The 26137-nt window shown below is 44.3% G+C and overlaps 1 protein-coding gene across 3 annotated transcripts in view; it reads left to right on the top strand.

Moving 5' to 3' along the window:
• prkcz (protein kinase C, zeta) overlaps positions 1-25295 on the top strand; it is a 169339-nt gene extending 144044 nt beyond the window's left edge. For all 3 annotated transcript variants that reach the window (XM_074682230.1, XM_074682232.1, XM_074682231.1), the window contains 3 exons: positions 11466-11581; positions 24046-24249; positions 24280-25295. In XM_074682230.1, the coding sequence (XP_074538331.1) occupies positions 11466-11581; positions 24046-24133 (204 nt within the window). In that variant the 3' untranslated portion in view covers positions 24134-24249; positions 24280-25295. The remainder of the gene's footprint in view (positions 1-11465; positions 11582-24045; positions 24250-24279) is intronic.
• Positions 25296-26137: the final 842 nt, after the last annotated feature.

Below are 26137 nucleotides of genomic sequence, written 5' to 3'. Positions count from 1 at the left end.
TTCTGTCCCCTCCTGACTCAAACATGTCCAAATTATTTTGTTCTAAAATCATAATGGCCCCATAAAGCCCGGTCAACTCGCATCTGGATCAGACTTTAGCATTAATGCTAATTGAAGCTAAGCGCAGCTTTCTGTGTGTCCTCCTCATTGCTGTGTCCTCCTGGGACCGCTGGCGGGGTGGCAGGTAGAACGGTGGCATGAAAGAGGAGAAAACATTCGTCAGGGAGTGTTAATGAGAGCTGCCACAGAGCCTGTGAAGTACACACCAAAGGAGAGATATCAAAGCGAGAGGAATCCTGAGCCCGGCGACACGGCGCCCGTGTAGCACTGAGGGAAAACAAGTCGACAAAGCTGAGAGAGGTGGAGGAGCGCCGCTCTCTGCCCTCAAACCTGAAACCTGTCTCCAGACCTGACAGGCCTGGCATGGCACGCCTGTTGTTAGCGCACATTAATATTCATCAGACGCTCCGGAGGGAGCGCTGAGCTTTCTCTCTGAAGAGATGACACATTTGAATATCATTTACCTGCTGTCCTCTTTCATGCCCTCTCCAAACACTCAGAGCTTCACTGCCAGAGAGCTGTCAGCCCCGCCAGCGCCAGAGGAGAAGAAGAAAAAGAAGTAGAGCTGTTTAATTCTCCATCTGAGACGTGTGAGATCGTTCTTTAGTGACACTGAGATCACGTTTAGGCGGGAGAACAGAAACCGAAGCAGCTCTGTCTGACATCTGATCCATAAACATTTCATGTCAATGATCAGTTTATGTGTTTGAAAAGATAAAACTTTTGTTTGCTTCCATATCACGACCGGGAAGCCAAAGTTTTTCTGGCTGTTGCATCATGTTACCAGCTCCTTCACACCTGGGGGGCACGGTCCCCCCTGAGCAGGGCACGAACACTACAGAACCTCTGCCTTCATTAATGTGAGTAACAAGAGCGGCTCATGTGAGGCTGCAGCACGCCACGTTTACTCCATCTGTTCGGTGGAGGCTCCAGGTTTCCAGGTTGAACCTCGTCTGACTGTTGCTGGTTCATACCTGCGTACTGGAGCCCTACTAATCCCAGATTAAAAGTAATGAACGGTCACTTTGTGTGCTGATTCATTCACCTTTTAAATGGTCTCTGTGTCACCGTGCATCTCTAGAAGTCTTAAGTTCCTGTGTTTCTTCTCTGTTCTGAATTCACTAACACTACACCAGCTTTTCGCTCCTTCCCAGCATGCACCTGCAGAATTCGACAAGGCCAAGGTTTTACAGATCGTTTCATATCATAACTACTCTGATACCTACTCTGTGTTTCCACTCACATCCTGTATTAAAAAATCAAATCCCAAGGAGTAATGAGGTCAAACAAAAACAATTCAAACCATTAAAATGAGTTATTTGACTAAACCTACTCTAAAACGTACAAAAGTACATCATCTTTAGTGTTAACACATGCTGCAAACTTTTCTCATGGCAAAAACTTCAATCTAATCAAGTGTTATATTTTATATTTAGTAGAAATAGTCTAATTAGACTCAATATAAGCTACATCCACCAGACTAATCCAGAAAAGGTCTCATTTAAGATATTACAGACAAACATGGTGCCTGAATTGTTGGTAAAAAATTAAAAGGTATCATTTTTGTCTTTAATATCATGAATTCTCCAGACATTTTCTGGACTTGTTGGGTGAATGTGGCTCAGATTTAGCCCAATAGAGTTTTGACTGAAAAAGAAGACATAAACACTTTGATTTTTTTTTCTTCAATGCTTTGGAAACTGAATTTCTTTCAGTCACATTGGTGTTAAAACCAGATGACACATTTGAAATTTTGGGACTAAAACAGACAAACTCAGCGTTGGAGGAACAGAGACGGCAGCAGCAGCAGCTCTCAGTGTGCAGACACCTGCAGCTGTTTGGAGGTAGCGCTCACACACAGGTACAGGTCTGCTGTCTGCTTCAGGTGGGACTCAGCAGAGCAGTGTGCAGCAGAGCATCTGAGGAGTGGGCTCTTCAGCCTCCAGCTAGTGGCTCCGTCTGGCCTGTGCAAATATGGTCATTAAGATTAATGAAAGTTATTCTTGATCTAATTCTTATTAATTTTTTTTGTTTATTTTTTACATGGTTGTCTTGAAGTACAAGGTGATACTGTTTTTTATCATTGAATCAAAATAAAAGTTTGAATAACTTGTTAGTGTAAACATACTGCGAGAAATAAGCAAAAAACAAAAAGAAAAAAATAGACATAGAATAAAACTTTAAAAGCTGTGTTATGCTCTGTGGCTCCAGACCACTATTCTTTGGTGGAAGAGGGGGCAAAAAGGCTCTTCTGATAGCTAAGGTTGCAGGCCCCTGCACAGGCTACTCCACCAGCTAAAAACTGGGCCCTGCTGCTGGCATAGACTTGAGCCTGTGCTAAAGTTTCAAGACAGCTCCAGCTGGGTGTCCTCCCCTCTCATAAAAGATAAAATTAGCCGCTGATGCATTTTATACCAGCCTTACCTGAATTTAAATCAGATGTAGTCATTGTCACTTTACAGCCCTGTCTCTTTTGTGACTTTTACTCTCACATCTATGCGTGGTCCCCTTTGTGTTACAACGACTGCAGCCAGCTCGGCTCTAAGAGCAGGTTTTTCAGTCTTTGAGCATCAGTTTGTCCATTCAACAGAGCGTAAAGACGCATCTCTGTCATCTGACAGCAGATTTATCACGCGTGGAAAAATTCAAACTGACAGTAAAGAACTCTCTCATCTTCAACTCCTTGTTCTTATGGAGATGTGTGTGTGTGTGTGTGTGTGTGAGAAAGAGAGTGTGTGTGTGTCTGTCGGCTGTACTTTGTCTGAAGTCACATTAGCGGTTCACTCAGATTAGACTGTCGCACCGTCATCTCACACACACACACACACACACACACACACAAACAAACACACACACACACACACACACACACACACACACACACACACACACACACACACACACACACACACACACACACACACACACACACACACACACACACACACAGAGCAGTGGTGGCAGAATTTACCAGGTAGTACAGCCCATATGTCCAGGTGCTTCTCTTTTATGTGCACCTCAGTGTTTGTGTTTGTGTGTGTGTGTGTGTGTGTGTGTGTGTGTGTGTGTGTGTGTGTGTGTGTGTGTGTGTGTGTGTGTGTGTTCACAGGTGCTGGGCTGGTTCCTGGCCTTCTCCCAGCTTCCTTACAAGCTCACACAGAGCCCCAGCCTGCCCAACAACACACCAGAGCGAGGAAGCCAGGTAGTGAGCAAGGGAGCGAGGTAGTGAGTGAGGTAGTGAGCAAGCAGGGAAAGTAGGAGGAGAGAGGAGAGGCATGTGAAGAGATGAAAGCGTTGACAATGAGTAAGACAGAGACAAACGTGGAGGAGAAAGATGGAGACAGGATGTGAGGGGGTGAAGCTGACAGAGGAGTGTAGGTAGGCGCTGAAAGAGCTGAAAAACAAATTAGCAAAGAGAGAGAGAGGGGGGGAGGGAGGGAGAGAGATTGGGGGAAGGTGGGCCTGTGTGATAGGAAGACAGATGAGGAGAAAATGTGTGTGTGTGTGTGTGTGTGTCTGTGTGTGTGTGTGTGTGTGTGTGTGTGTGTGTGTGTATGTGTGTGTGTGTGTGTGTGTGTTTGTGTGTGTGTGTGTGTTTTTGTGTGTGTGTGTGTGTGTGTGTGTGTGTGTGTGTGTGTGTGTTTGTGTGTGTGTGTGTGTGTGTGTGTGTGTGTGTGTGTGTGTGTGTGTGTGTGTGTGTGTGTGTGTGTGTGTGTGTCTGTGTGTGTGTGTTGTTTTTATGTTTGTTTGTTTGAAGATGTTCCCACAAAGTGCTTTGAACCAATAACACTAATGAAGCTGAGAAAGTTCTGCTGAACCCAGCAGGAGAACTTTGTACACACACACAGACACACAGACACACACACACACACACACACACACACACACACACACACACACACACACACACACACACACACAGAGTAAGATGTGAGAGGAGCAACTGCAGGAGTGTTTCCTTGAATCCACAACAGATTTCCTACAGATACTACGAAACCAGGTCCCTGTCTGCCCTGTTCAGATGGACCCTGCTGGGGTCCCTGACCTCACATGGAGCTCCATCAGACCTCCTTGAAACTCAGGGTAATGACCTTTATTTTTAGCTACAACCATTTGGGCAAAGTGGTCTCTTAGTTTGAACCAAACATGGGATTTTAAAGAGTGATGGTCAGAGCTCTGTGAGGTTCAGGAAAAGATCCACTTTGGGATCGACGTCTCTGAACTGATCAGCTGCCATCTGATGGTTCACAAGGCTGTTTGACCCAGGCCGTACCACGGAAATGATCATCAATTTAAACCTGGAACAAGATTCAAATCAAGCTTTTAGTCATAAGTAAATCAGGCAGAACATACAGCACTCCTACCTCTGCATCAGACCACAAGAAAAGTTCCTGGTACCACAGATTATAAGTCTGTGAACCAACCAACACGTCCATGCGGCAGACAGCGACAAGGGAGGACTGAAACCTTAGCTATAAACCTGAGTGCTGCGTGACACACAGCTTGCAGAGCTGGTGAGAAAGTCAGGATCTGATTCTAAAATAAAACCCTCTTTCAGTCTGAATCCTCTCACCGGCTGCTCAGTATGAGCTGTGAAAGAGAGAGTCATCAATCAAAACACCAAGATAGCTGAAATGATGAGACACAGAGTCAGCCTGTGGAGTCTGAGGAGGACAGAATGAGAGCAGGTCCTGCTTCAGAAAGCTGCGTAACTCTGGTTCTGTCTGCGTTAAGAACAAACTTGAAATCATAAAACTTTGCTCAGCGTTAAAAGCCCGCTGGATCCCGAGCAGCACGTCAGTGTAAAACTGAAAATGTGCATTTATAACATTCAGACGAATGATTAATAGAGGTGTTTTCAGGGCTGATGCTGATATCAATTATTAGTATTTAACCCAGTAAAGCCTGCCCTATCCAAAAATCAACAGAAAACTCTAATTTTTTGGCACTGAGATGTTCATTTGCCCATTTAACAAAATCCACTAAGATATCGCTTTATTATTTTGTTCATGATATATTTTTGTATCACATTTGACAAACTAAATGGTTTTAGCAACTGTTTTAGTGAAGTTTTTCGTAAATATGCGTTCTTATAATAAAACTCATTTTAAAAGTTGAGTAACAATGATGATGATTTTCTTACCATAACTTCTTGAAAATTTGCAATGATATTTCTATAAAAAGTTTGTGGATGATTTCATGAGTGCAGCCATTTTAAAAAGGGCCAAAATACAACTTTGGATGCCTGTAGTGTAATGATAATACTCATGGGGGTAGATTATACTTAAACAAAAACAATACAAAACAAAAAAATAAATAAAAAGATTGTAAGGAAACTATTTATCAGTTAATGGTAGCGGTAGAGGTCTTTGAAGCTCGCGTATCAAATACGAAACATTCGGCAGTATAAAAGAATCAGAACCAGAATCCTTGTCATTGTCATTGCACAGTGTACAATAAAATTTCAAGCAGCATCCATGCATAACACAGTAGTAAAATATTAAAAATATATAAAAAATCTATCTGCACAAGAATCTTTTTATTAAAAAAGATAACAGGCATTAGTGCAAGTTTTAAAGAAAGTTGAAGTGTACAGAAAAGGATTTTGCAGTTTTGGCAGTCGTGGAACATTTCCATGAGTGTGTGCGTGTGAGTGTGTGTGTATATGTATGTGCGTGTGTGTGTGTCAGTGACCCTTTGTGTTCAGTGCAGTGATGGCTTGTGGAAAGAAACGGTTTCTTAGTCTGTTTGTCCTTGTTCTGATTGATCTGTAGCGCCTGTCAGAGAGTAACAGGTCAAACAGCTGATGTGCTGGGTGGGTATTGTAAACAGAGGTTCAGGAGCCAAAATAAAACAGTTTTGAACTGATTTCTTATCAGCTGTTGGATTTAAACAAAAAAAAGTTGCCGTTTACCAATATGCCTCAAAATGCAAAATATTGGCCCAGCCATTAATTGGCCCACCTGGCCGACAATTGTCCCACCCAATAAACAGCCCAGCCCATAATCGGTCTATCCCTAATGATAAGGGATGGACAACAAAAACTAGTTCCTGTTGAGAATTGAATAGAAATAGTTCAATCGTCAGCCTTTACGCTTAATGATTTTCTTATCACTTCTTTACATTACACCAGAGCTGCTGGAATCTATTTCCACTATTCTGCCCAGCTATCTTGGTAGTAGGGATGTCCCTATCAGCATTTTCTCCCCAGATCCGATTTTTGGGTTTGGAGATAAACTTTGCTGAAGAAGTGACAAAGTGAATCTGCACACCTTTTTTGTTTTGAGCGTTATTAACACTAAATAGTAAAAATTAATCCTTTGAATATCTCTTGAGCTTATTTAGTCCATTTAACTTAGTCCAGGTAGTTTTGAAGTTAAAATCCTCCGGATCTCAAACCCGTCAGCAGGATCAAAGCACAGCTTATTTTTAAATGACTGGATCCAAAAAATTGAAAACACTGGTGTAATCATCAGATTCTCAAGTTACTGAGGGTACATGAATGTATCGCATACAAAGCTGGAAATGTGTCTTAACATGCCGCAGAAGACGGGAGAATTTTGTCAACATTGCTTTGACTTTCATTTCTTCTTAGAACAACTCATCAGAGTTTTAAATTGGTTCCTAATCGGCCATCTGACTAAAAAAAGGCAGATATGCCTCAAAATGCAGAATATGGGCTGGGCTGAATGTCTGCCGGGCAGAATTTCTTTGGACTTGCTGGGTGAATGTGGCTCAGATTAAGTCTAAAATAACTTTCCACTGAAAATCTGACATATTCCAGTCCCGCAGTGTGAAGAGTAATGCAAAGTGCTTCTGCATGCAGATGCCTGCTCATACTGTTTGGTGAAATGTTAAATAAATGTCAGACATCCATCCATCCATCCATCCATCCATCCATCTTCCACTTATCTGGGGTCGGGGGGCAGCAGCCTAAGCAGGGAAGCCCAGACTTCCCTCTCCCTGGCTACTTCGTCCAGCTCTTCTCAGGAGATCCCGAGACGTTCCCAGGCCAGCCGAGAGATGTAGTCTCTCCAGCGTGTCCTGGGTCTGCCCTGGGGTCTCCACCCGTTAGGACGTGCCCTGAACACCTCACCGGGGAGGTGTCCGGGAGGCATCCTGGTCAGATGCCCGAGCCACCTCATCTGGCTCCTCTCAACGCGGAGGAGTAGCAACTCTACTCCTAGCCCCTCCTGGATAGCCGAGCTTCTCACCCTATCTCTAAGGGAGAGCCCAGCCACCCTACGGAGGAAGCTCATTTTGGCAGCTTGTACCCGTGATCTTGTTCTTTCAGTCACTACCCAAAGCTCATGACCATAGGTGAGGGTGGGAACGAAGATCGACCGGTAGACAGAGAGCTTTGCCTTTCGGCTCAGCTCCCTCTTCACCATGACAGACCTGTGTAGAGTCCGCATTACTGCGGACGCTGCATCGTTCCGCCTGTCGATCTCTCGCTCCATCCTTCCCTCACACATAAACAAGAACCCGAGATACTTAAACTCCTACACTTGGGGCAGGATCTCAACCCGTCTTCAAAGTATTCCTTCCACCAATCCAAAACCTCCCAAGTTGAGGTCAGCAGCGCACCGTCCCCACTGAAAACAGTGTTTACAGTGCACTGCTTCCCCCTACTGAGATCCCAGATGGTGGTCCAGAACCTCTTTGAAGCCGTCCGGAAGTCAATCTCCATGGCCTCACTGAACTCCTCCCATGTCCGGGTTTTTGCCACAGCAACTGCTGAAGCTGCATTCCGCTTGGCCTGTCGATACCTGTCTGCTGCCTCAGGAGTCCCACACGCCAAAAAGGCACGATAGGACTCCTTCTTCAGCTGGACAGCACCCCTCGCTGGTGTCAACCAGCGGGTTCGGGTATTGCCGCCCCGACTAGCACCAACCACCTTACGGCCACAGCTCCGATCGGCCGCCTCAACAATGGAGGCACCGAACAAAGCCCATTCGGACTCAATGTCCCCTACCTCCCCAGGAACACAGTTGAAGCTCCCCCAGAGGTGGGAGTTAAAGCTCATTCTGACAGGAGACTCTGCCAGACGTTCCCAGCAGACCCTCACAATACGTTTGGGTCTACCAGGTCTGACAGGTATCTTCCCCCACCATCGGTGCCAACTCACCACCAGGTGGTGACCAGTTGACAGCTCCGCCCCTCTCTTTACCCGAGTGTCAAAGACATGCGACTGCAAGTCCGATGACACGACCACAAAGTCGATCATCGAACAGCCCATGGGAACAGGCCTGGCCACCAGGCGCTCGTCATCAAGCCCCACCCCCAGGCCTGACTCCAGGAGGGGGCCCCGGTGACCCACGTGCGGGCAAGGGAAACCTGGAACCATTCTTGTTTCTCGTCATAGGGGTCTGTGTGAGCTACACTTTGTCTGATCCCTCCCCTAGGACCTAATTGCTACGGAAGACAACTTAGCTTTTAGGATCATTGGGACACGCAAACCCCTCCACCACGATAAGGTAGTAGCTCACTCATGGAAGACATACTAGACATCATCAGTTTGAAATAATAAATTCCCTCTTTTCTGCTCCCAGAATGGACTGACTCCCTCCACAAAATCAATGCTTACTGCTGAATGTTGTCTTTGTGTGAGTTTTACTGGTATGAATTAATCTGATTGAGCTGTTAAGGATGTAAAAGACTTTATTCAAATCTAAACACAACGCTGAGACAATGCTCCTCATCTGTTTTGATGATGTTTGACAGGTCTGATCTGCTGAAAATGTCTGATGAGAAGAGAACAGGAACCTCCGAGCTGCTGTAAGCCACAGAGCTCATAACAACTCCCTGAATGTGACACAGAATAATGAGTCCAGTTTAAACACAGAGCCTGTTTTCCGTACAGTCACCTCATCCAGAAACACACTCCTTGTTTCGACATCTCTGGGCGGTAATGAAGAGAGGAATGAGGCAGAGAGAGAAAAACAACAGAACGGAGAAGGTTGACGCAGCAGAGTAATTTGTGCCCGAGTGATTCAGAGTTTTTGTCTGGTTTGTTTCCATGGTTTCACATCAGTCCCTCATCCTGTTAAAATGAGCTCTGAGGACATTTTCTGAGAACAAAATGAAGTCAGATGGACCCCAAAGAGACCAGATGTACACCGACGATTTCCTCCCTGTCATGTTTCTGCTTCTCTCTGCATACTGTATGTTTAAAACTGAACTTCAGAGACCGGGTCACAGGAACCCTGGAGTCAAAAGTTGAAGTGTCCAACCAGTCACCCTCTGGGTAGCAGTGGATTCTTGGCTTAACTGCAAAGAAGAGGTCATGAAGGCAGCCTCTCAGTTACTTTATCTCCAGATTATTTCAAAATATTGTGCTTCTGAATGTATCTTCTTCTATTAGAAACGTCTGAACAGGAAGTGCTAGTAAAGCTCTTTTTACACTTACGTGGACAGTGTTTACCAAAGTTTACACATGTGGTAGCTACAATTGACCTGTGGCTAAGCTTTCAGTCACCAAAAGTCTCTAAAGTCGTCATTGGAGGGAGATATGAATCATTTTATTGTTGAAGGTCAACAAAAAGCTTCAGACTAAATTTATAGCTCCCAGAGCAAACCTGATAAACAGCATCTGGTTAGCATCAGCATCTCAGACAACAAGACAGAGGATCAGCATTGGTCAGGACAAAAATATAACCTCCTTTTACCATCTTTACCAAGAGTGTGTCTCTGTTAGTTTGAAGCTACAGGATTTACACTGAATCATTCAGCACAACGTTTGACAACCTTTGTTATCTCAGCTGTTACAGATAAGCTAATGAAGCTAAGCTCCAGAAGCTAATGCTAGCTTAACTAGAGCCCTTTGGACAACAGCCAACAATGATGTATGATCACCAAAGAACAAAAACTAGAACAAAACAGGCCGATGAACTCCCAACAAACAGGGAGACATGATGAACAACACAGCTAGGAGCTAACGCTAGTCTAACTTTAGCCAACCTCAGAGAAAATCCCAAAGTGTCCGTCAGACTGCAGTGGTGGTTCTAGTGTTAAAGATAACTTTATATTTCTTTACAGCAAAGTCCCAACCTGCTGCCTGAGATACTCTGTCAGCTGACCTTAGAGCAGAGGGAGACATCCTTCTTCATTTGATTCATTCAGAGCTGATGCTGGTCTGCTGCACAACTGTATCCAAAGAAGACACTTTGCTCTGTTCAGATGGGTCTGAGGAAAGGGTTAAAAATATTCCCAGTCACCCAGCCTCTCAGGATAGCTTGTGTCAGAGTTACATGTCCCTCATGAACACAGTTTGACCGTTTTTAAACTTAAAATATCAGAACAACTCCATAAAAACGAATGAAAACTGACTTTCTGCAATGCCTTTCAATGGATGTAGAGACAAAGAATGTAAGGGTGTAAGGGAATGGATATACACACTATGATTGGTTCAATGTGTTCGAGGGCAGGGCTTAGCCATAGGTGAATTTGACCAGGTGTTCATTTGAAAGGTGCAGCAGTTTTAAGATGGGATAGTCTTCTTCCCCCATATTTTTATCATTATTTTTCATTATCATTATTTATTTTTTTATCATTATTTTTATCATTTTATCATTTATAATAACCAAAGCTAGATGTTCAGACTGAGTGTGTGCAGATTTTCAAAGCTCTACGTGTTCATATGTTGTAGAAATCCCTGAATCTGTAAACTAATCAAACACTCCATTCCAAAGTAGAACGAGATCTTCATGAAATCTTCAGGGGTGGGTCTCAAACACCAAGGTCTGCCCATAGCCCCGCCCCTCTCTTTGAGGCTCACGGAACAGGGCCTTTAAGAGATGCATTCGGAGGCTGAAATGAAAGTTTTCTATAACACCAGGGAAACAAAAGTATGTGTTTTTATTTGTGCTGTAAATCACATAAAGATGATAAAAAACGATTTTAATCAAAAAAAAGCCCAAAATTACTGTGAACTGTTTTAAAAGGACTAATATAACTTATAGAAAATACATTTTGCAGACTTTAGATTTTCACTTTCCCATTGAGTTCACACCATGTTAGTAAAGTTTTTTTGTTCAGTTGTTTTAATTGAAATATCTGATAAATAATGATTTAACTGAGGTCTGATGATGTTTCCTTTAGCAGTTTCAAGTTTCAAAATCCTTCTGTCAGTTTTCCCTTTGAGACATCAAACAGGAGCTTACAGGTTTTGTCCAGAAAGGAGTGTTTGTCCAGAAAGGAGTGTTTGACTGCTCAGACACACCTTCACGCCCTTTATTCGAGATGTTTCTGTCCCAGCAGAGCAGGGGGTGAAGACTTTAAATCACTCCATCATAACTGAAGCAGGTTGAAAGCACTGGACGTTCATATAAACCTTTGTTTCTTATCCCCACAGACTTGAAGAGCTATTTTTAAACTCCACTTTCTGTGTCTCCTTTTTCCCTCAGCTGGAAAAGAAGGAGGTGACGCCGCCCTTCAAACCTCAAATTTCTGACGAGTACGGCCTCGAAAACTTCGACACGCAGTTTACTAATGAACCAGTGCAGCTAACGCCAGATGATGAGTAAGTCCTGCTCTTCCTCTCACAGCACACAGCAGAGCTTCATTAGAGTCCCGTGAATAATTCAGAGAGCCGTCACATGTGGAGACGTCAGGTGAGACGCACAGACCGTGTTTATTAGAGACAGGAACGATCAGCAGTTGATCTTTAAATCACTCTCTAGCGTGACTGATGACACAAACTTAGCCGAGTTCAGAGCAGGAGTGTAGTTTACAACCAGGAGACAGCTTTTCTGAGCGGCCTGTGCTCATAAGCAGGTGCACACAGCTGGGTTAACGTCCCCTACTCAGTGGATGAACTCTCCTGTTCATTTTGGTCACATGAGGCAAACCACAACCCAGTTTGATGGCCCATAAGCTCAGGACAGCAGAATTTCTCTTACCAACTACTTTATGTTTTTAATTTTGCTAGCTACGGTCGGACAATTCCAGAATGATCAACTCTGCCAGGGTTCATCGCTAAAGCAGGTTTTAGGGTTGCTGAAATAACAACAACAGATCTTCAGGAAAGATAAAACTTTTAGAAACTTAAAAAAATGTTAAACACACACACACACACACACACACACACACACACATACATATATATATATATATATATATATATATATATATATATATTTATGTGTGTGTGTGTGTGTGTGTGTGTGTGTGTGTGTGTGTGTGTGTGTGTGTGTGTGTGTGTGTGTATATGTATATATTCTGCATCTACAGAAGAGGATTAGGGCCACTAAAAAAAAGAAAGCTAAAACGTCAGACTAAATTTGTTATTACTATTTTTTTTTCTGGGAAACAAAGAAGTCAGAATACTAAGATTAAAGTCAGAGTTGTGAGAAAAAAAAGTCAGAATTCTGACTCTGAAAAATAGTAATAACAAAAAAAAAAGTTTCGTTTTTTTTTTTCACTGGCCCTAATGCCATTTCCTATGCATCTGTCCAGGTCTGTTTAAATTGTGTATTCATTTCCAAAGCACAAAAAAAAATAGTTTTCCCTGAAAGCAGCTTTTAGTGTCTGCCTTTTGATTTTTTTTTCTCAGGTTCACTGTAAAATCTCAGAACAAAATTAGTTTTTTCTTTTGTCTTTTTCAAGTAAAAATTTCTCCTCAAACTTGAATCAGTCACAAATACCTGACAACAGAAAAGTGTCTTATTTCAAGATATCAGAAAAAAAAGACCTGAACCGCCCATAAAAAGTAAGGAAAATGTACAAGTTGTAAAAGAAATGCTGTTATTTGAGTTTCCTGAAATGAGATTAATGTCTTCACTTAACGAACTCCACATGACCAATCAAGACCTATTTTGGGCCCATTATTATCTTAAAAAAAGAGATTCTCTGCACTTGTTAGGTAAATATTTTCAGTTTCTGCTGTCTGTTCTTGGTCTGAGGAGAGGAGGTCATAATGTTCAGGCCGATCAGGGTCTAGTAAGTCAGTGCACAGATCAGATAATCCCAACAGGTGATAGGTAAACAGTTGTGATCACAAAAAACTCACACACCATCTGTGAGGAGATATGTTGCTCAGACTCAGACATATGTCCCCATTCTGGGTTTTCAAATATGGTGGTGAGCTCAAATATGTGCACTGCTGTGTCACATGGACATCATTGCTCAGTTCGAAGTGAGGGCGCCACAAAAACTGCTCCCCCTGGTGCCTGGCTGCAGTATAGGTCAAAACCTTTGTGTCCCCAGTCATTCCAGATGAGCTGTGGTCAAACTTTAAAAAAAAACCCTGGTAGGAATGTTTCTCACATCTGTATACTGAGGTGATGTGAAGATATTATTATCACATCAGGTTTAACAGTTGACAGCTGATGATCTTGTGTAGTCTTTTCCAGAATTTTAAGAAGTGTCAGGAGAGAGAGCCAAGAAGAGATTAGACTCTCCAGAGATAAAAACAAAAGAAAACTTGTATTTGTATCCTTGCTTCACTCAGATTTTCTACTGCACAGACTCACGCTGTCCACTCTATGAACAGTCTATGGTGGGTAGAGGCGGAGGACATGTCTTCAGACCTCTCAATCAAATGAAACGTGTGTTTATTATCCCTGAGTAAGTCACATCCCATTAAAAAAAAAACTTTGTGGCCACTTCCTTAAACTTTCTGGGCTTTGTCAGGTCTGACTGTATCTGGCAGGTGTGAGTGTGTCCCTCTGTCATTCATGTGATGATCCGAGCCCATCCTGGTCTCACAGAGAGGTATCAAACATCTATCGTCATGCAAACAGTGGTTGTTGTGCCATCTCAGAAGACCTCTGCATCCAATCAAGTCAGAGGCCCCCCTGTGAGCTCCCCACACTGACGTCTTTATCCTCCAGGACTTTGTTTCCGTGCTGATGTTCAGCCTTTAGGATGTGACGGATGCTGCCTCTCAGACTGAACCGAGGAGGGCGAGGACTGCAGAGATCTGGCAGAAGAACAGAAACGATGCAGGCTCCTCTGCTGCACAGTCTGCAGCCAGAGCACGAAAGCACAAACACACCCTCTGTTCCTCTGTGACGGCACTAAATAGATCCCATACGACTCTGGCAGGCCCTCCTGATGAATGTTACCAGGCTTTTGTTCGACATCACTCGTTAAAATCCATGCTGGACTGATTTTTCAGGCTCCATCATTTGGATTTCTCCTGCAGAGCTTTTTTTATTGGATGGATTTTAAGACATTTAACTGAACTCACCACACGACAAATGAGGGACTTTCATTAGCTTCTTCATTGATGACGACAGGAAATGTGGTGAGAACTGGGTGACAGGCAATTTCAGGAGATCAGAGGAGCATTTAGTCTGAGGTCTAATGAAGCTTTAAGATCCAGGCGCCTTGAAGTGCAGGAAAGAAAGAACTGATGTCAATGCTGCCCCTCCTGGAGACTAACAGAACAGCACCATCACAGAGAGGGTTCTTACCCCCTGTCTGTTAAATACCTTTACCTCCAAGATGGTTGGTTTGGACTACAAATCCCAGCAGGCACAGCAGGGACCACCTTCTGAGCTACCTGAGACTTGCTATCCCATTGGATGATACCGGCACTGTACCATGACGTCATTCAGAACTACAACAGCAGGATGTGACCTGGACTCACAGATTCAGGCTCTGGACTTAGGCCTGCTGCCTGCAGGACCAACCGTAAAGCGTCTAAATCAGATTTTGGTCTCTTGTGGTAATGCTCTACACATTATGAAGTCAGCGTGCATGTAAATGTGATGGAAGGATTTCACCCCCTGCTGAGCTGTTATCCTTTCTCTGCACCAAAACTCAGCCCGTGACCAACAGAGAGACACAGAAGACACCTTTCTTCCATTGCTAACGTAAAGGCCTCTCTGAAGAATAAGAATAACAAGGACTGAGCTTTTTCATTGTGTCGACCAGATCTGGATCTTCTGCACCACCTGCCGCCATACTGTGCCAACACTCAGCCCCTTTCCCATGCCAGGGACGCACTAGATGATGGCAAAGATCCTCTACTGCACAGACAGACTCCAAGGACGGACCCCACACCCCAAGCGGCAACGTCTGGTCTGAAACTCTGAGACAATGTTAAAGTGCTAAAATCTGCTGTTTCTCCAGTGTCCACTTGAGGCTGGCTTCGAAAGTACCTGAAGTCACACACACACCAAGCCAAAAAAATTGTTTTCAAAGCAGAAATTAACCCATTTACAGCCTGGTTCAAAAATGTCTCCTGTCTGAGTTGCTAATATCACTATCAGCACACACTGTAAGGGGGGTGGATTTTTTTCTAACTCAGCTGTTCAGAGGATATTAAGATCACAAGCTCACCCAATCAGAGGCACAGCTCAGCTCATGTGACTGACGGGTGCCCTGTAGCTGTACTCAAAGCCCCCATCCAACATGGCCACAATAGACGATCTGCTTCAAAAGTTTGTTTCAGAAAGAGCCATGTGACGTCGGGGAGACTACGCCCATTAATCATACAGTCTATGCACAACACAGACCTAAGAGTCCTCTGGATTCCCACCCCACATTTATGCGTCTTTGCTACAAGTGGAAGAATAGAAGTCTTGTGAATCTCATCCAGTAGGCTCCGATGTGTTTTGCCGGTCACAGTAAAAGGCCAGAATACACCAGATGCCCCCCTGGTCTGGTTCCGCTCCATCACAGCACTGGATCAGATTGGTTTCCATATAAGTCAATGTATCATTCAAACTGGATCCACTTTCTTGTAGTTCAGCTGTGGCCCTGCTCCAGCAGGTTGCAGCAGATATGCAAAAGTACAATTTTTGACTGATGCTGGAGCTGTGACACGTTAACTCACCATAGGGCAAATCGAGCTGTACAGGAACCCCCAATGACTTTCAAAATAAAGTAAACCAACTTCAAACCAGATAAACAAACCGACATCAATCAATCAATCAATCAATCAATATTTGTTTGTATAGCGCCAAATCATAAAAAATGTTATCTCAAGACACTTTACAAAAACATTTACAGGTCTAGACCCGTAAATGTTAACAAAATTTTATTAGCAGAAACCCAACATCAAGACAAGTTAAGGAGTCTTATCTTATCTTAATCCACCATGAGTACAGGACTTTGCAGCATTTAGCAAATTACAATGGAGAGAAAAAACTTCCCTTTAACGGGCAGAAACCTCGGACAGAACCAGACTCATGTTAGACAGACATCTGTCTCGACTGTGTTGGGGTTAGAGAGACAGAGGAGAGAGAGTTGGAGAGAGAAGTATAGAGAGAAAAGGGAGGGTGACAGAGAGAGAGGGATACACACACACATGTGTGCACACACACAGAAAGGGAGAGAGACACACACAGAGACACAGACATAGTCCCAAGTTTGGCGCTGTAGCGACAGTTAAAGGGATAGTTTTCCAGTTTTTTTGAAGTGGGGTTGTATGAGCTCTATGTGACCACTAAGGACATTAGATACAGTAGAAAGTTGTCTCCTCTCCCTCAGTAAGACACAAACTGTAATCGATGGTGACGAGGAAATAGGCGCAAACAGGGAAATACCGTACTAGATTCAAAGGCTATTTTCTCTGCCTACAGTAACTCAAATCAAAAAGTAATACCACAGTTTAAGAGTACGATACATAAAATATGTTTTAAGTGCATTAAATCTTTGGAAATATAAACATTTATCTGGACCTAACTAACTGGTCATGTATCCTTCCGCGCAGCGCTAGTGCACTCCGTCCCCCCTCCTCCTTTCAGCTGTAGGGAATGTAAACAAGCTATGCTTCGGCGCCGGTTGTAGCCTCGTGTAAGTTTGATCAAGTATCATAATTCTTTTGTTTGTACTCTAAGGATTGTGAGGCAGCGTAGGAAATTCAAAATGAGTGACTATGACAGCGACGATGAAGTTCCTTTCACTTTGGAACTAAAAGGATACCTGTATGAACCGGAGTATACAGAGAAGAGCTGCTACAGATGGCGACTGAAAGGAATACAGAGGAAACATCCACGGACACTTCCCGGTGGCAACTGCAGCACAATAACCATCAGACGACATCTGCAGGAAAAGGGTTTCAAAAAAAACAAAAAACAATTCAAAGACCTCGTCTTCTTCATCGTCACAAAACTGCCTGTTTAGACTTTGCCAGGGAGCATCAAACATGGGACATTCAAAGGTGGAAAAAGTTTGATTCTCTGATGAGAAAAAATTGAACCTTGGAGGTCCAGATGGCTTCAACGTTACGGGCATGACAAGAGATCCCACCTGAGATGTTTTCTACCTGGCACACTGGAGGGGGTCCATCATGATCTGGGGCTTTTTCATTCAGTGAACACTGGAGCTTCAGGTGGTGCAGGGTGGTCAAACAGCAGCTGGTTACGTGCAGATGTTGCAGCGGGCATCCTTCATGACTGAGGGCCCTGGTCTGTGTGGTAACAGCTGGTTTTCAACAGGACAACGCTGCAGGTCACAATGCTGGCTTGATGAAGGACTTCTTCAGGGAGAATAACATCACTCTTTGGACCATCCCCCATGTTCCCCTGATTTAAATCAAATAGAGAACATTTGGGGATGGATGGCAAGGGAAGTTTATAAAAATGGCCATCAGTTCCAGACAATTGATGCCCTTTGTGAAGCCATCTTCACCACTTGGAGCAATGTTCCCAAAAGCTTCCTGGAAACACTGGCATCAAGCATGCCCAGACCAATTTTTGAACTGATTAACAAGAACAGTGGAGCTACTCTTTACTGAGTCCTACTGAGATTTTTTTTCTGGTTTGTAGAGTTTTTTGTCATTTTTTGAGTGATAGTCTTAAACTATTGATCAGCTGATAAACAGCCTATTTCAGTTTACTTGTTTTCAATAAATTACTTTTTCAGTGTTTTTTTTCCACACTCCCCCTTCTTGCTTTTGCATATTGTAGCTCTACTTAAAACCTCATTAAGGTCTAAGTGTGCAAAAGGTAAATTCTAGCATTTTGACGAGGTCTGTATTTGGTTGTTATTTGTTGCTCACTGCAAGTGCTTTACCCCACACAACAGAGATATGACCAGAAGTGTCTCCTTGAAGTGTGAACAGACTGTGTTTCCTGTGCATCAGTAAACTTTGAACACGCTCAGCGCTGACGGTCTGATTGTGAGCTTGCATAGAGCAACAGGATCTTCCATGCTAATTGGTGCCTTATTAAATGCCCATCATGCTCTGCAGCCATGACACATGTCTCTGAGTCTCTGCTCGGTCTAGAGGAGCTGAACACCTCTGCTCCTCACAGATCCTCTAACCCAGCCCGCAGCTCGTTACGGGCTGCAGAGAGGCCTCTGAAGCTCCTTTGTGACAGCAGTGACGCTGGGAGTGTGTGACAGACCTGAAGAGCTGAGGTGGTACATCGGGGGTGGGGGGCGCTGCCAGTCCCATGATGGAGACACCAACCTGGCATCAAACACCTCCTGACATCAAACAGAGACGAACGCCTCCTCCCTGCGTGGCGCACTTTATCTCCCCCTCACCCCTTTCGTTCCCTCTGTTACTAAGGAGCAGGGCTGATGTCGCCCACTCCCGCCAGGAGGGGGTGATGCAAAAAGCTCTCCAGTCTCCCCTCGCTCCCACTCGTGAGCTTGGCAAGAGAAGAAAGAGCTGTGAGCGCCGCGCGGGGAGGGAGAAGGGTGAAACCTCGGTGTTAGAGATTTACATTGCCACATTAAAAGCAAGGATTGCTCAGGGGGGGTTTCCAGCGTGGGGAGGGGGAGGAGAAGGGGTGGGCTTCAGGTTTTATTGTGCCAGCTCTCTGTCTTTGAAAATGGCGGCCTTAGCGAGCGTCTAGAGAAGAGGACTCTGCGTTACTCTGGTCTGATAGAATAAATCTCTTTTTCTCGAATTCTTTTTTTTCTTTTCCCAGAAAAAAACTTAAAAACAGATGCCTTCTCCTCAGTAGGTGTGCAAACTTTGGTTAATTTCAGCTTCTTTACACTTTAGTGTGAGCTGGAGCTACAGAGTGACCAGTCTGTATGGAGAGCAACAGCAGGAGGAACAGTGTCCAGCCTGACTCCCTGAATGTGTCAGAAATGAATGATCTACCTCTATCATCAAACAAACATCTCCAGAGTAGTGGAGAACAGTAGTTTTCTTCTTGTCTTGAGGACAGACCCAACAGAGACAGTTTCTCTTCATCCAACAAAAGACGCGTTAATCAGAAGAAAATCAGTTTGTGTTCCAGCGTCATACCACTGAGGGAGGACTGAGTGAAGCCTCTGTGGGACGGTCCTGTTTCCATGTATAGCATATGGAGCTATTATTGTAGTGATATTATTTGTTTGTGTGAATGTATCCACAGAAATGTGAACTGATCCACAAATATGTAAATAGCTTTACTAATGTGTGCACATGTCCACATATGTGTGGTCTGATTCGTAAATAAATGGCTGAAAAGTCTGAGTGTTTGTTCTAGAAGACCTGAAAATACACACAAATCATCAGTTACACCTGAGGCAGGCCTCCTTATTGGCTGTCTGTGTACACATGATTTCTGCTACAGTCCTGCCATCCAGTGATCTGCAAGTGTGTAGAGAAAATCTGTCAGTGAGAGGAGGGTTAGTTTGCCCTGAGCTCAGGCTGCCAGGCTCAGGCTGCCAGGTATGGAGCTATTACTGTAGCACCGTGTCTCAGCCCCTATGCATTTCTCACCTTCTCTGGCTCTGTAGGATTATTGTGGGGCCTTGCAGTCCTTCCAGTGTGGTGCAGCTAAGAGGGTGAACTGTTTAACACCTGGTGTCAGTAAAAGTAGAAGTCTTTAATTTCGGTCTAACAATGCCTATCTTTTTTGGGGGGAAAATGACAATAATGTCTACCTCCCCAAAACAATCCAAAAGAGCCAAAGAAGTTGTGAATGCATAGGAGCTGAGGCACGGTGCTACAATAATAGCTCCAAAGCTGGCAGCCTACCCCTGGGAGCCTGAACTCAGGTCAAACTAACCTGCCTCTCAGGACAGATTTTCTTTAAGCATTTGCAGATCACTCGCATGGAAGGACTGGAGCAAGAATCATGTGTCCACCAAGAGCCTACAAAGAGGCCCACCTTAGTTGAAACTGGTGATTTGTGTGGATTTTCAGGTCTTGTAGAAAAAAAAAAAACTAAACACCTAGACTTTTCAGCTATTTAGGACCATGCATTTATTTGCAAATCAGTCTACACATTTGTGGATGGACTCACACATTGGTGGATCAGTTCATATCTTTTTGGATGCATTTACACTAATATTCTTGCTATAATAATAGCTCAGTGATAGTTTCATTTGGGAGGAGGAAAGGTACAGAGTTGATTTGAAGCAGAAGTATAAACCAGGCCAACAGCTGATAAAGAAAGTGTCCGGTCAGTCAGACTGAATTTGGTTGGATGACATTGACAATGATCTTTAAAGCTCGGTTCAGTCTCCTCTTCCTCTCTTCATTCAGCAGCTGGTAAAGCTTTCAACTCATCCTAAAAAAAACATTTATGTTGGTCGGACTCTTGTTTGTTTTGGTCACTCCCCAAACCTCCTCCTCTCTGTCTCCCTCTCTGCTGCCCCTCTGCTCTCTCTGAGAATATAAAAAAAAGGATTGGGTGGATGTTGTAATGGTGGCTGACCTCCACCTACAGAGAGAGGGAGGGCGAGCTTCACATGAGCTCCATTGGAGGAGAAATCTCCACTTCATCAGTATTCTGCTCCAGACCCTGAAACAAAGACACCGCAGTGCTTCACTCACTTGTCCTCCGCTCCATGTGGGTGGGATCTGCAACCTGTGAGCGCTGCCGGTGGCCCCTGAAGTGAGACCCCCACCCACCTGGTCCACCACGAGGATGGTCCAGAGAAGGCACCTTTTGTTTTAACTTCAAAGCCCCTGTACTCTGTGCGTCTGAGGGGAGAACGCCTCTGAGCGCACCCAGTGAGAGGGAGAGAAAGAGGCCGCCTTTTTGGACTTCAGCTCCTACACACACACACACACACACACACACACACACACACACACACACACACACACACACACAGACACACACACACACACACACACAAACACACACACACACACACACACACACACAGACACACACACACACACACACACACACACACACACACACACACACAGATGAGTAAACAGCCTGTTGCAGCTGAAGAAGCCAGCAGCGTTGCTAAGAGAGTCCAGTTATTTTTGCTGCTGGAGCTCTGCCCACTTTACCTGTGATCAGCCTTCTGTTAATGGAAGCAGCACACAGGAAACAAAGAGCAGCTGGAGTTCCTCCTCTGTACTCAACAGTGTGTTCACACACACACACACACACACACACACACACACACACACACACACACACACACACACACACACACACACACACACACACACACACACACACACACACACACACACACACACAGCTGATAACGTGCATTAAAAGAGGCAAAAACACACCTCCTGCTACAACCTTAATCTGAGAGAGAGGAACCTTCACCAATCAGCTCCTTCTCTGATCAGGTAGAAGATACTGAGAATCTTAAAATGATTCATGTTTTCAGTCTTGTTCAAAAACTCTGGCATTTTTTAATCACTATTACTGTAGGCTGTGTTGTGCTTTCTGCGCGAATGTGACATGCAGAATTCAGACACATGAGATCCTGATGAAAGAACACATGGGGCTTTTATGCTTTTTAACACCCTGTACCCACTGGTGTCCATTCCCAAACTGCAGGGGGAAATGTTTCATAAACTTCACCAAAGTACTAAACAAGCATAGAAGAAGTTTGCCTTTTGTTTGTAAGCAGCAACCTCCCAAGCAGCAACCTCCGGTCTGAGAGTATGAGACAGTGCTGAAGTGCTAAAATCTACTGTTTCTCCAGTGTTTGCTTGAGGCTGGCTCCAAAAGTACAGGAAGTCACAAACACACCAAGCCAAAAAAATCTGAAAGCAGAAATGAAACTATTCACAGCCTGGATCAAAAAACGTCTCCTGTCTGAGTCGCTAATTTTACTATAGGCACACACTGTACAGGGGGTGATTTTTTTTCTAATTTGGTCGTTCAGAGGATATTAAGATCCCAAGCTCCCCCAATCAGAGGTACAGTTCAGGGTCACATGACCGACAGGCACCCTATGGGCCTTTTTCAAACCGCCCCCTACACACTCCCCCTCCATGACGGAGTGCACTCCGTCACGGAGTCACACTCGCAGCTGAATGAAGTTGACTTCATCAGGGTGTAGGGTATAAATACAGCTTTGGGACAGAAACTTCACTAGATCTCAGGCAGAAACAGATAAACAAAGAAAAAAAAGAAAATTTAACATAGAAAATACAAAAGAAACTCACTCCCACGCTTCTTTGACTGCATTTCTTTTTTTATTGAAGAGTTTTTCATGTTTCACTCTAAATAAACACTGAACTGTCTGAACAAATGCAAGGCAGGCCTTAATCAATGACATGTACATCTAAAGTTGTGAACATCTGCATGACAATCATTAAATATTTGTGTTAGTTTAACAGTGTTTGTGCAGGCACATATGCGTGGAACTTACATTTGTCTGTTGGACACAATTTAGCGCTGCACGTGTTCAGCGAGTCGGCATCCGTGCAGACTCACTTGTGGAGGGTATTAAAGCCCACTACCCCTCCCCGCGGATCGGTTTGGGATGGCCCTAATGTGGCAGACACTCCGCGAGAACGCGCAAACGGAGGGGTAGTGGGTAGGGAGAGTGTGTAGGGGGCGGTTTGAAAAAGGCCCTATAGCTGTACACTAAGCCCTTGCCACTACCAATATGGCAGTGATGGCTGGTGTGCTTCATTTTCTGTTTCAGAAACAAACGGGTGACGCCGGGGAGACTACGTCCATGTTTTATACAGTCTATGATCTGTCCTGAGATTTTTCCAGGTTCTTCAAACCAATTCCTTTTCTCTGTCAAGAGTGGCTGCAATTTCATGCAATGAATTATTTACAACTTGGTTATCACAGTGATCTCTCTGTAAAGACAGATACCTGTATTTCTGCACCCCGACTACTAGGAGATCCCCTTCTTCCACCATCTTGTCCTTGTTCTTGAGTGTGCACGGCATGGAAAATTTCCATGTGAAAGGGACCTGGTAGAGAAATCAGCGTTTCAGACCTAAGTCCTTTCTTGAACCAGGCTGTAGATATGTTTTTAATGCTGTAACAGTCTGGTTTAAAGGTTTTTTTTTGGTTAATTTAGTGCGTAGACTCTGTTTTTTCTGCGGCCACCCCTTAAGCAGTCCCAATAAGCAGCATCTTTTAGCACTTCCGAATTAGGCTTCACTTTACAAAAACCGGATGTTGCTGCTTCAAACTATTCATTCAATCAATGCAGTCTAGTTAAAAAAGCAGTGAAAACTGTAACAGCCTTCCTTTTATACAGACAGTTTATTTGATGTCATATCTCCTCTAGCCGCTCGTTTTAATGTTTGCTTAATTCTTTATCTCATTTGAGTGTTGATTGTGCTTTTATACTTTACCATAAAAAATAACTCCTGTTTTAAATGTCAGGGTTTGGTTTACATGTGTTTGAAAAGCTTTCTGAACAGAACGTAGGGAATAAAGAGGTGTTGACACTGACACAATGCCTCCTCTGGCTCATAAAACAAAAACAAAACAGTTGCAGGTCTTTAATCTAAATAAACTTAAAAAAAAAAATTATTTGTGCCTCACTGACCGGTTAAAAACCACACAGAGGACAGGAAGTTCACTATTTATAACCTGATCCAGATTTGTTGTTTCCCACATCCTCTAATTCCTCCTCTCCATGTTTTTCTATTTGTTTCTCTCTGTTTTTCTAATTCTCTCCCTTTTTCTCTGTTTCTCTCTCTATTTCTCTCTCTGTTTCTCTCTCTGTTTCTCTTTTTTCTCTTTCTGTTTCTCTCTCTGTTTCTCTTATTTCCGTTTCTGTTTCTCTGTGTTTCTCTTTTTTTTCTGTTTCTGTTTCTCTCTGTGTTTCTCTTTTTTCTGTTTCTGTTTCTCTGTCTGTATCTCTTTCTGTCTCTCTTTCTGTTTCTCTCTCTGTCTCTGTCTTCAGGGACGTCATAAAGAGAATAGACCAGTCGGAGTTTGAGGGATTTGAATACATCAACCCCCTGCTGCTATCCACAGAAGAGTCTGTATGAAGGAGACACGCTTCCTCCTTCGCCCACCTTCTGTTTGTCCAAGCTGCCGTCTCAGCCAAAAACACTCTGGAGCCAACTCTGCATGGCGAGGAGGAAGAGGAGGAGGAGGAGGAGGAGGAGGAGGAAGAGGAGGAGGAGGAGGAGGAAAGGAGAGCAGGGAGGACGAGCTCACCCTGTGGACATGTCAACAAGCAAAGACAACAGGAGAGTTTTCCTCCTGGACCCTTCAGATTGTTTCTTTGGTATCTCCTGGAAAACAAAGACTTCAGAACATTCCCTGTCGCTCCGCCGTCTTCCCTGTGTTTCTTTTTCTTTTGTCCACATCGTCTTCGTTCCTTTCTCCCTCTGTCAGAATGTCCATCCTCGTGTTGGAGCACGAGCGGCTTCATGATGTGAACAGAGAGCTGCCTCATTCTGTGCCTGCCATCATGAACGCGTCTCCACCCGCCTCACATCCCCATCAATGACAGTTCTGCTGAGGAACTTGAAATTTACGTGCACTTTTTTTTGGTTAATTCCTTTTTTTCTATCTTGTAGGGGGGCCGCAACGCCCTGCACAGAACAAGAATGTACACAGACAAAGGAAAAATAAGTTATTACGTGTAAATTAATGTAGGTAGAGGTACAAAAATTGACGATGCCTTTTTATCGATGCAAGTGGCACAGATTCATGGCAAACAGCACTCCTCAGTTTGTTCCACTTTTGATTTTCATGAACAGGAGGGGGAGGGGACTCTTTTTATTTAAGAAGTGCCTCAAAGATTGTTTTAATTACCATGTCTCTGATTGCACTTATCTCTTAATGAACATTTCTTCACACATCATGGCTTCAGAAAGAAATCTGAAATCATGGCTACACTCTGCCAGGGGGCGTCCAAATCCTGCACAGTTTCAGAGAATCAATATTTTCAGAGAGCTGCAGCTCCCCACAGTCTCTAACCACGACTGCATCTCTTTTTTTAATTAACCATCTCAGATTATTGGTGCAGAACAAATTATGAGTGGTCTTTAGATTCACAAGATCGGCTTCACAAACAACGATAGCTGAAAGATTCAGACAGCAGAGAGAGCCGGCGTGCTCAGAAAGCCGAGCTCTCTCCTCTCTGCAGACAGCATCCACACACTCCGGTGTTCATAAACAGAAAGCTGAAGGTGTTTCAAAGGTAAAACTCTGACCTCACAGTCTGACAGCTCCACAGAAGCAGGTCCCTCTGCGGGTGTCTGCTCTCCACAGCGTGCTCAGGCCTGCTGGCCGGGCTCAGGTTCCTCTCAGGAGCTGCCGCTGTGTGACCATCTGCAGTCGGCCCAAAGGATCCTGTGACCGCCTGGCTGTGCTGTCTTGTGGAAAAGTGTCTCTGTTTCCATTTTGGGCTCATTGTGTGTTTCCAACTCCACACTTGAACTGGCTTTACACAGTGCAACCACAGCTCAGAGCAACCACAGCTCAGAGCAACCACAGCTCAGAGCAACCACAGCTCAGTGCAACTACAGCTCAGTGCAACCACAGATCAGAGCAACCACAGCTCAGTGCAACCACAGATCAGAGCAACCACAGCTCAGTGCAACCACAGATCAGAGCAACCACAGCTCAGTGCAACCACAGCTCAGTGCAACAACAGCTCAGTGCAACAACAGCTCAGAGCAACCACAGCTCAGAGCAACCCAAGCTCAGAGCAACCACAGCTCAGAGCAACTACAGATCAGAGCAACCACAGCTCAGTGCAACCACAGATCAGAGCAACCACAGCTCAGTGCATCCACAGCTCAGTGCAAAACAGCTCAGAGCAACCACAGATCAGAGCATCCACAGATCAGAGCAACCACAGCTCAGTGCAACCACAGCTCAGTGCAACCACAGCTCAGAGCAACCACAGCTCAGTGCAACCACAACTCAGTGCAACCACAGATCAGAGCATCCACAGCTCAGTGCAACCACAGCTCAGAGCAACCACAGATCAGAGCAACCACAGATCAGAGCAACCACAGCTCTGTGCAACCACAGAT

This window comes from Halichoeres trimaculatus, unplaced genomic scaffold (assembly GCF_033239565.1).
Source record: "Halichoeres trimaculatus isolate MK-OKI-2021-1 unplaced genomic scaffold, fHalTri1.1 fHalTri1_scaffold_11, whole genome shotgun sequence".
Taxonomy (NCBI): domain Eukaryota; kingdom Metazoa; phylum Chordata; class Actinopteri; order Labriformes; family Labridae; genus Halichoeres; species Halichoeres trimaculatus.
Note: the sequence above shows the minus strand (reverse complement) of the source record. Positions and strands in the feature narration are given on the sequence as shown.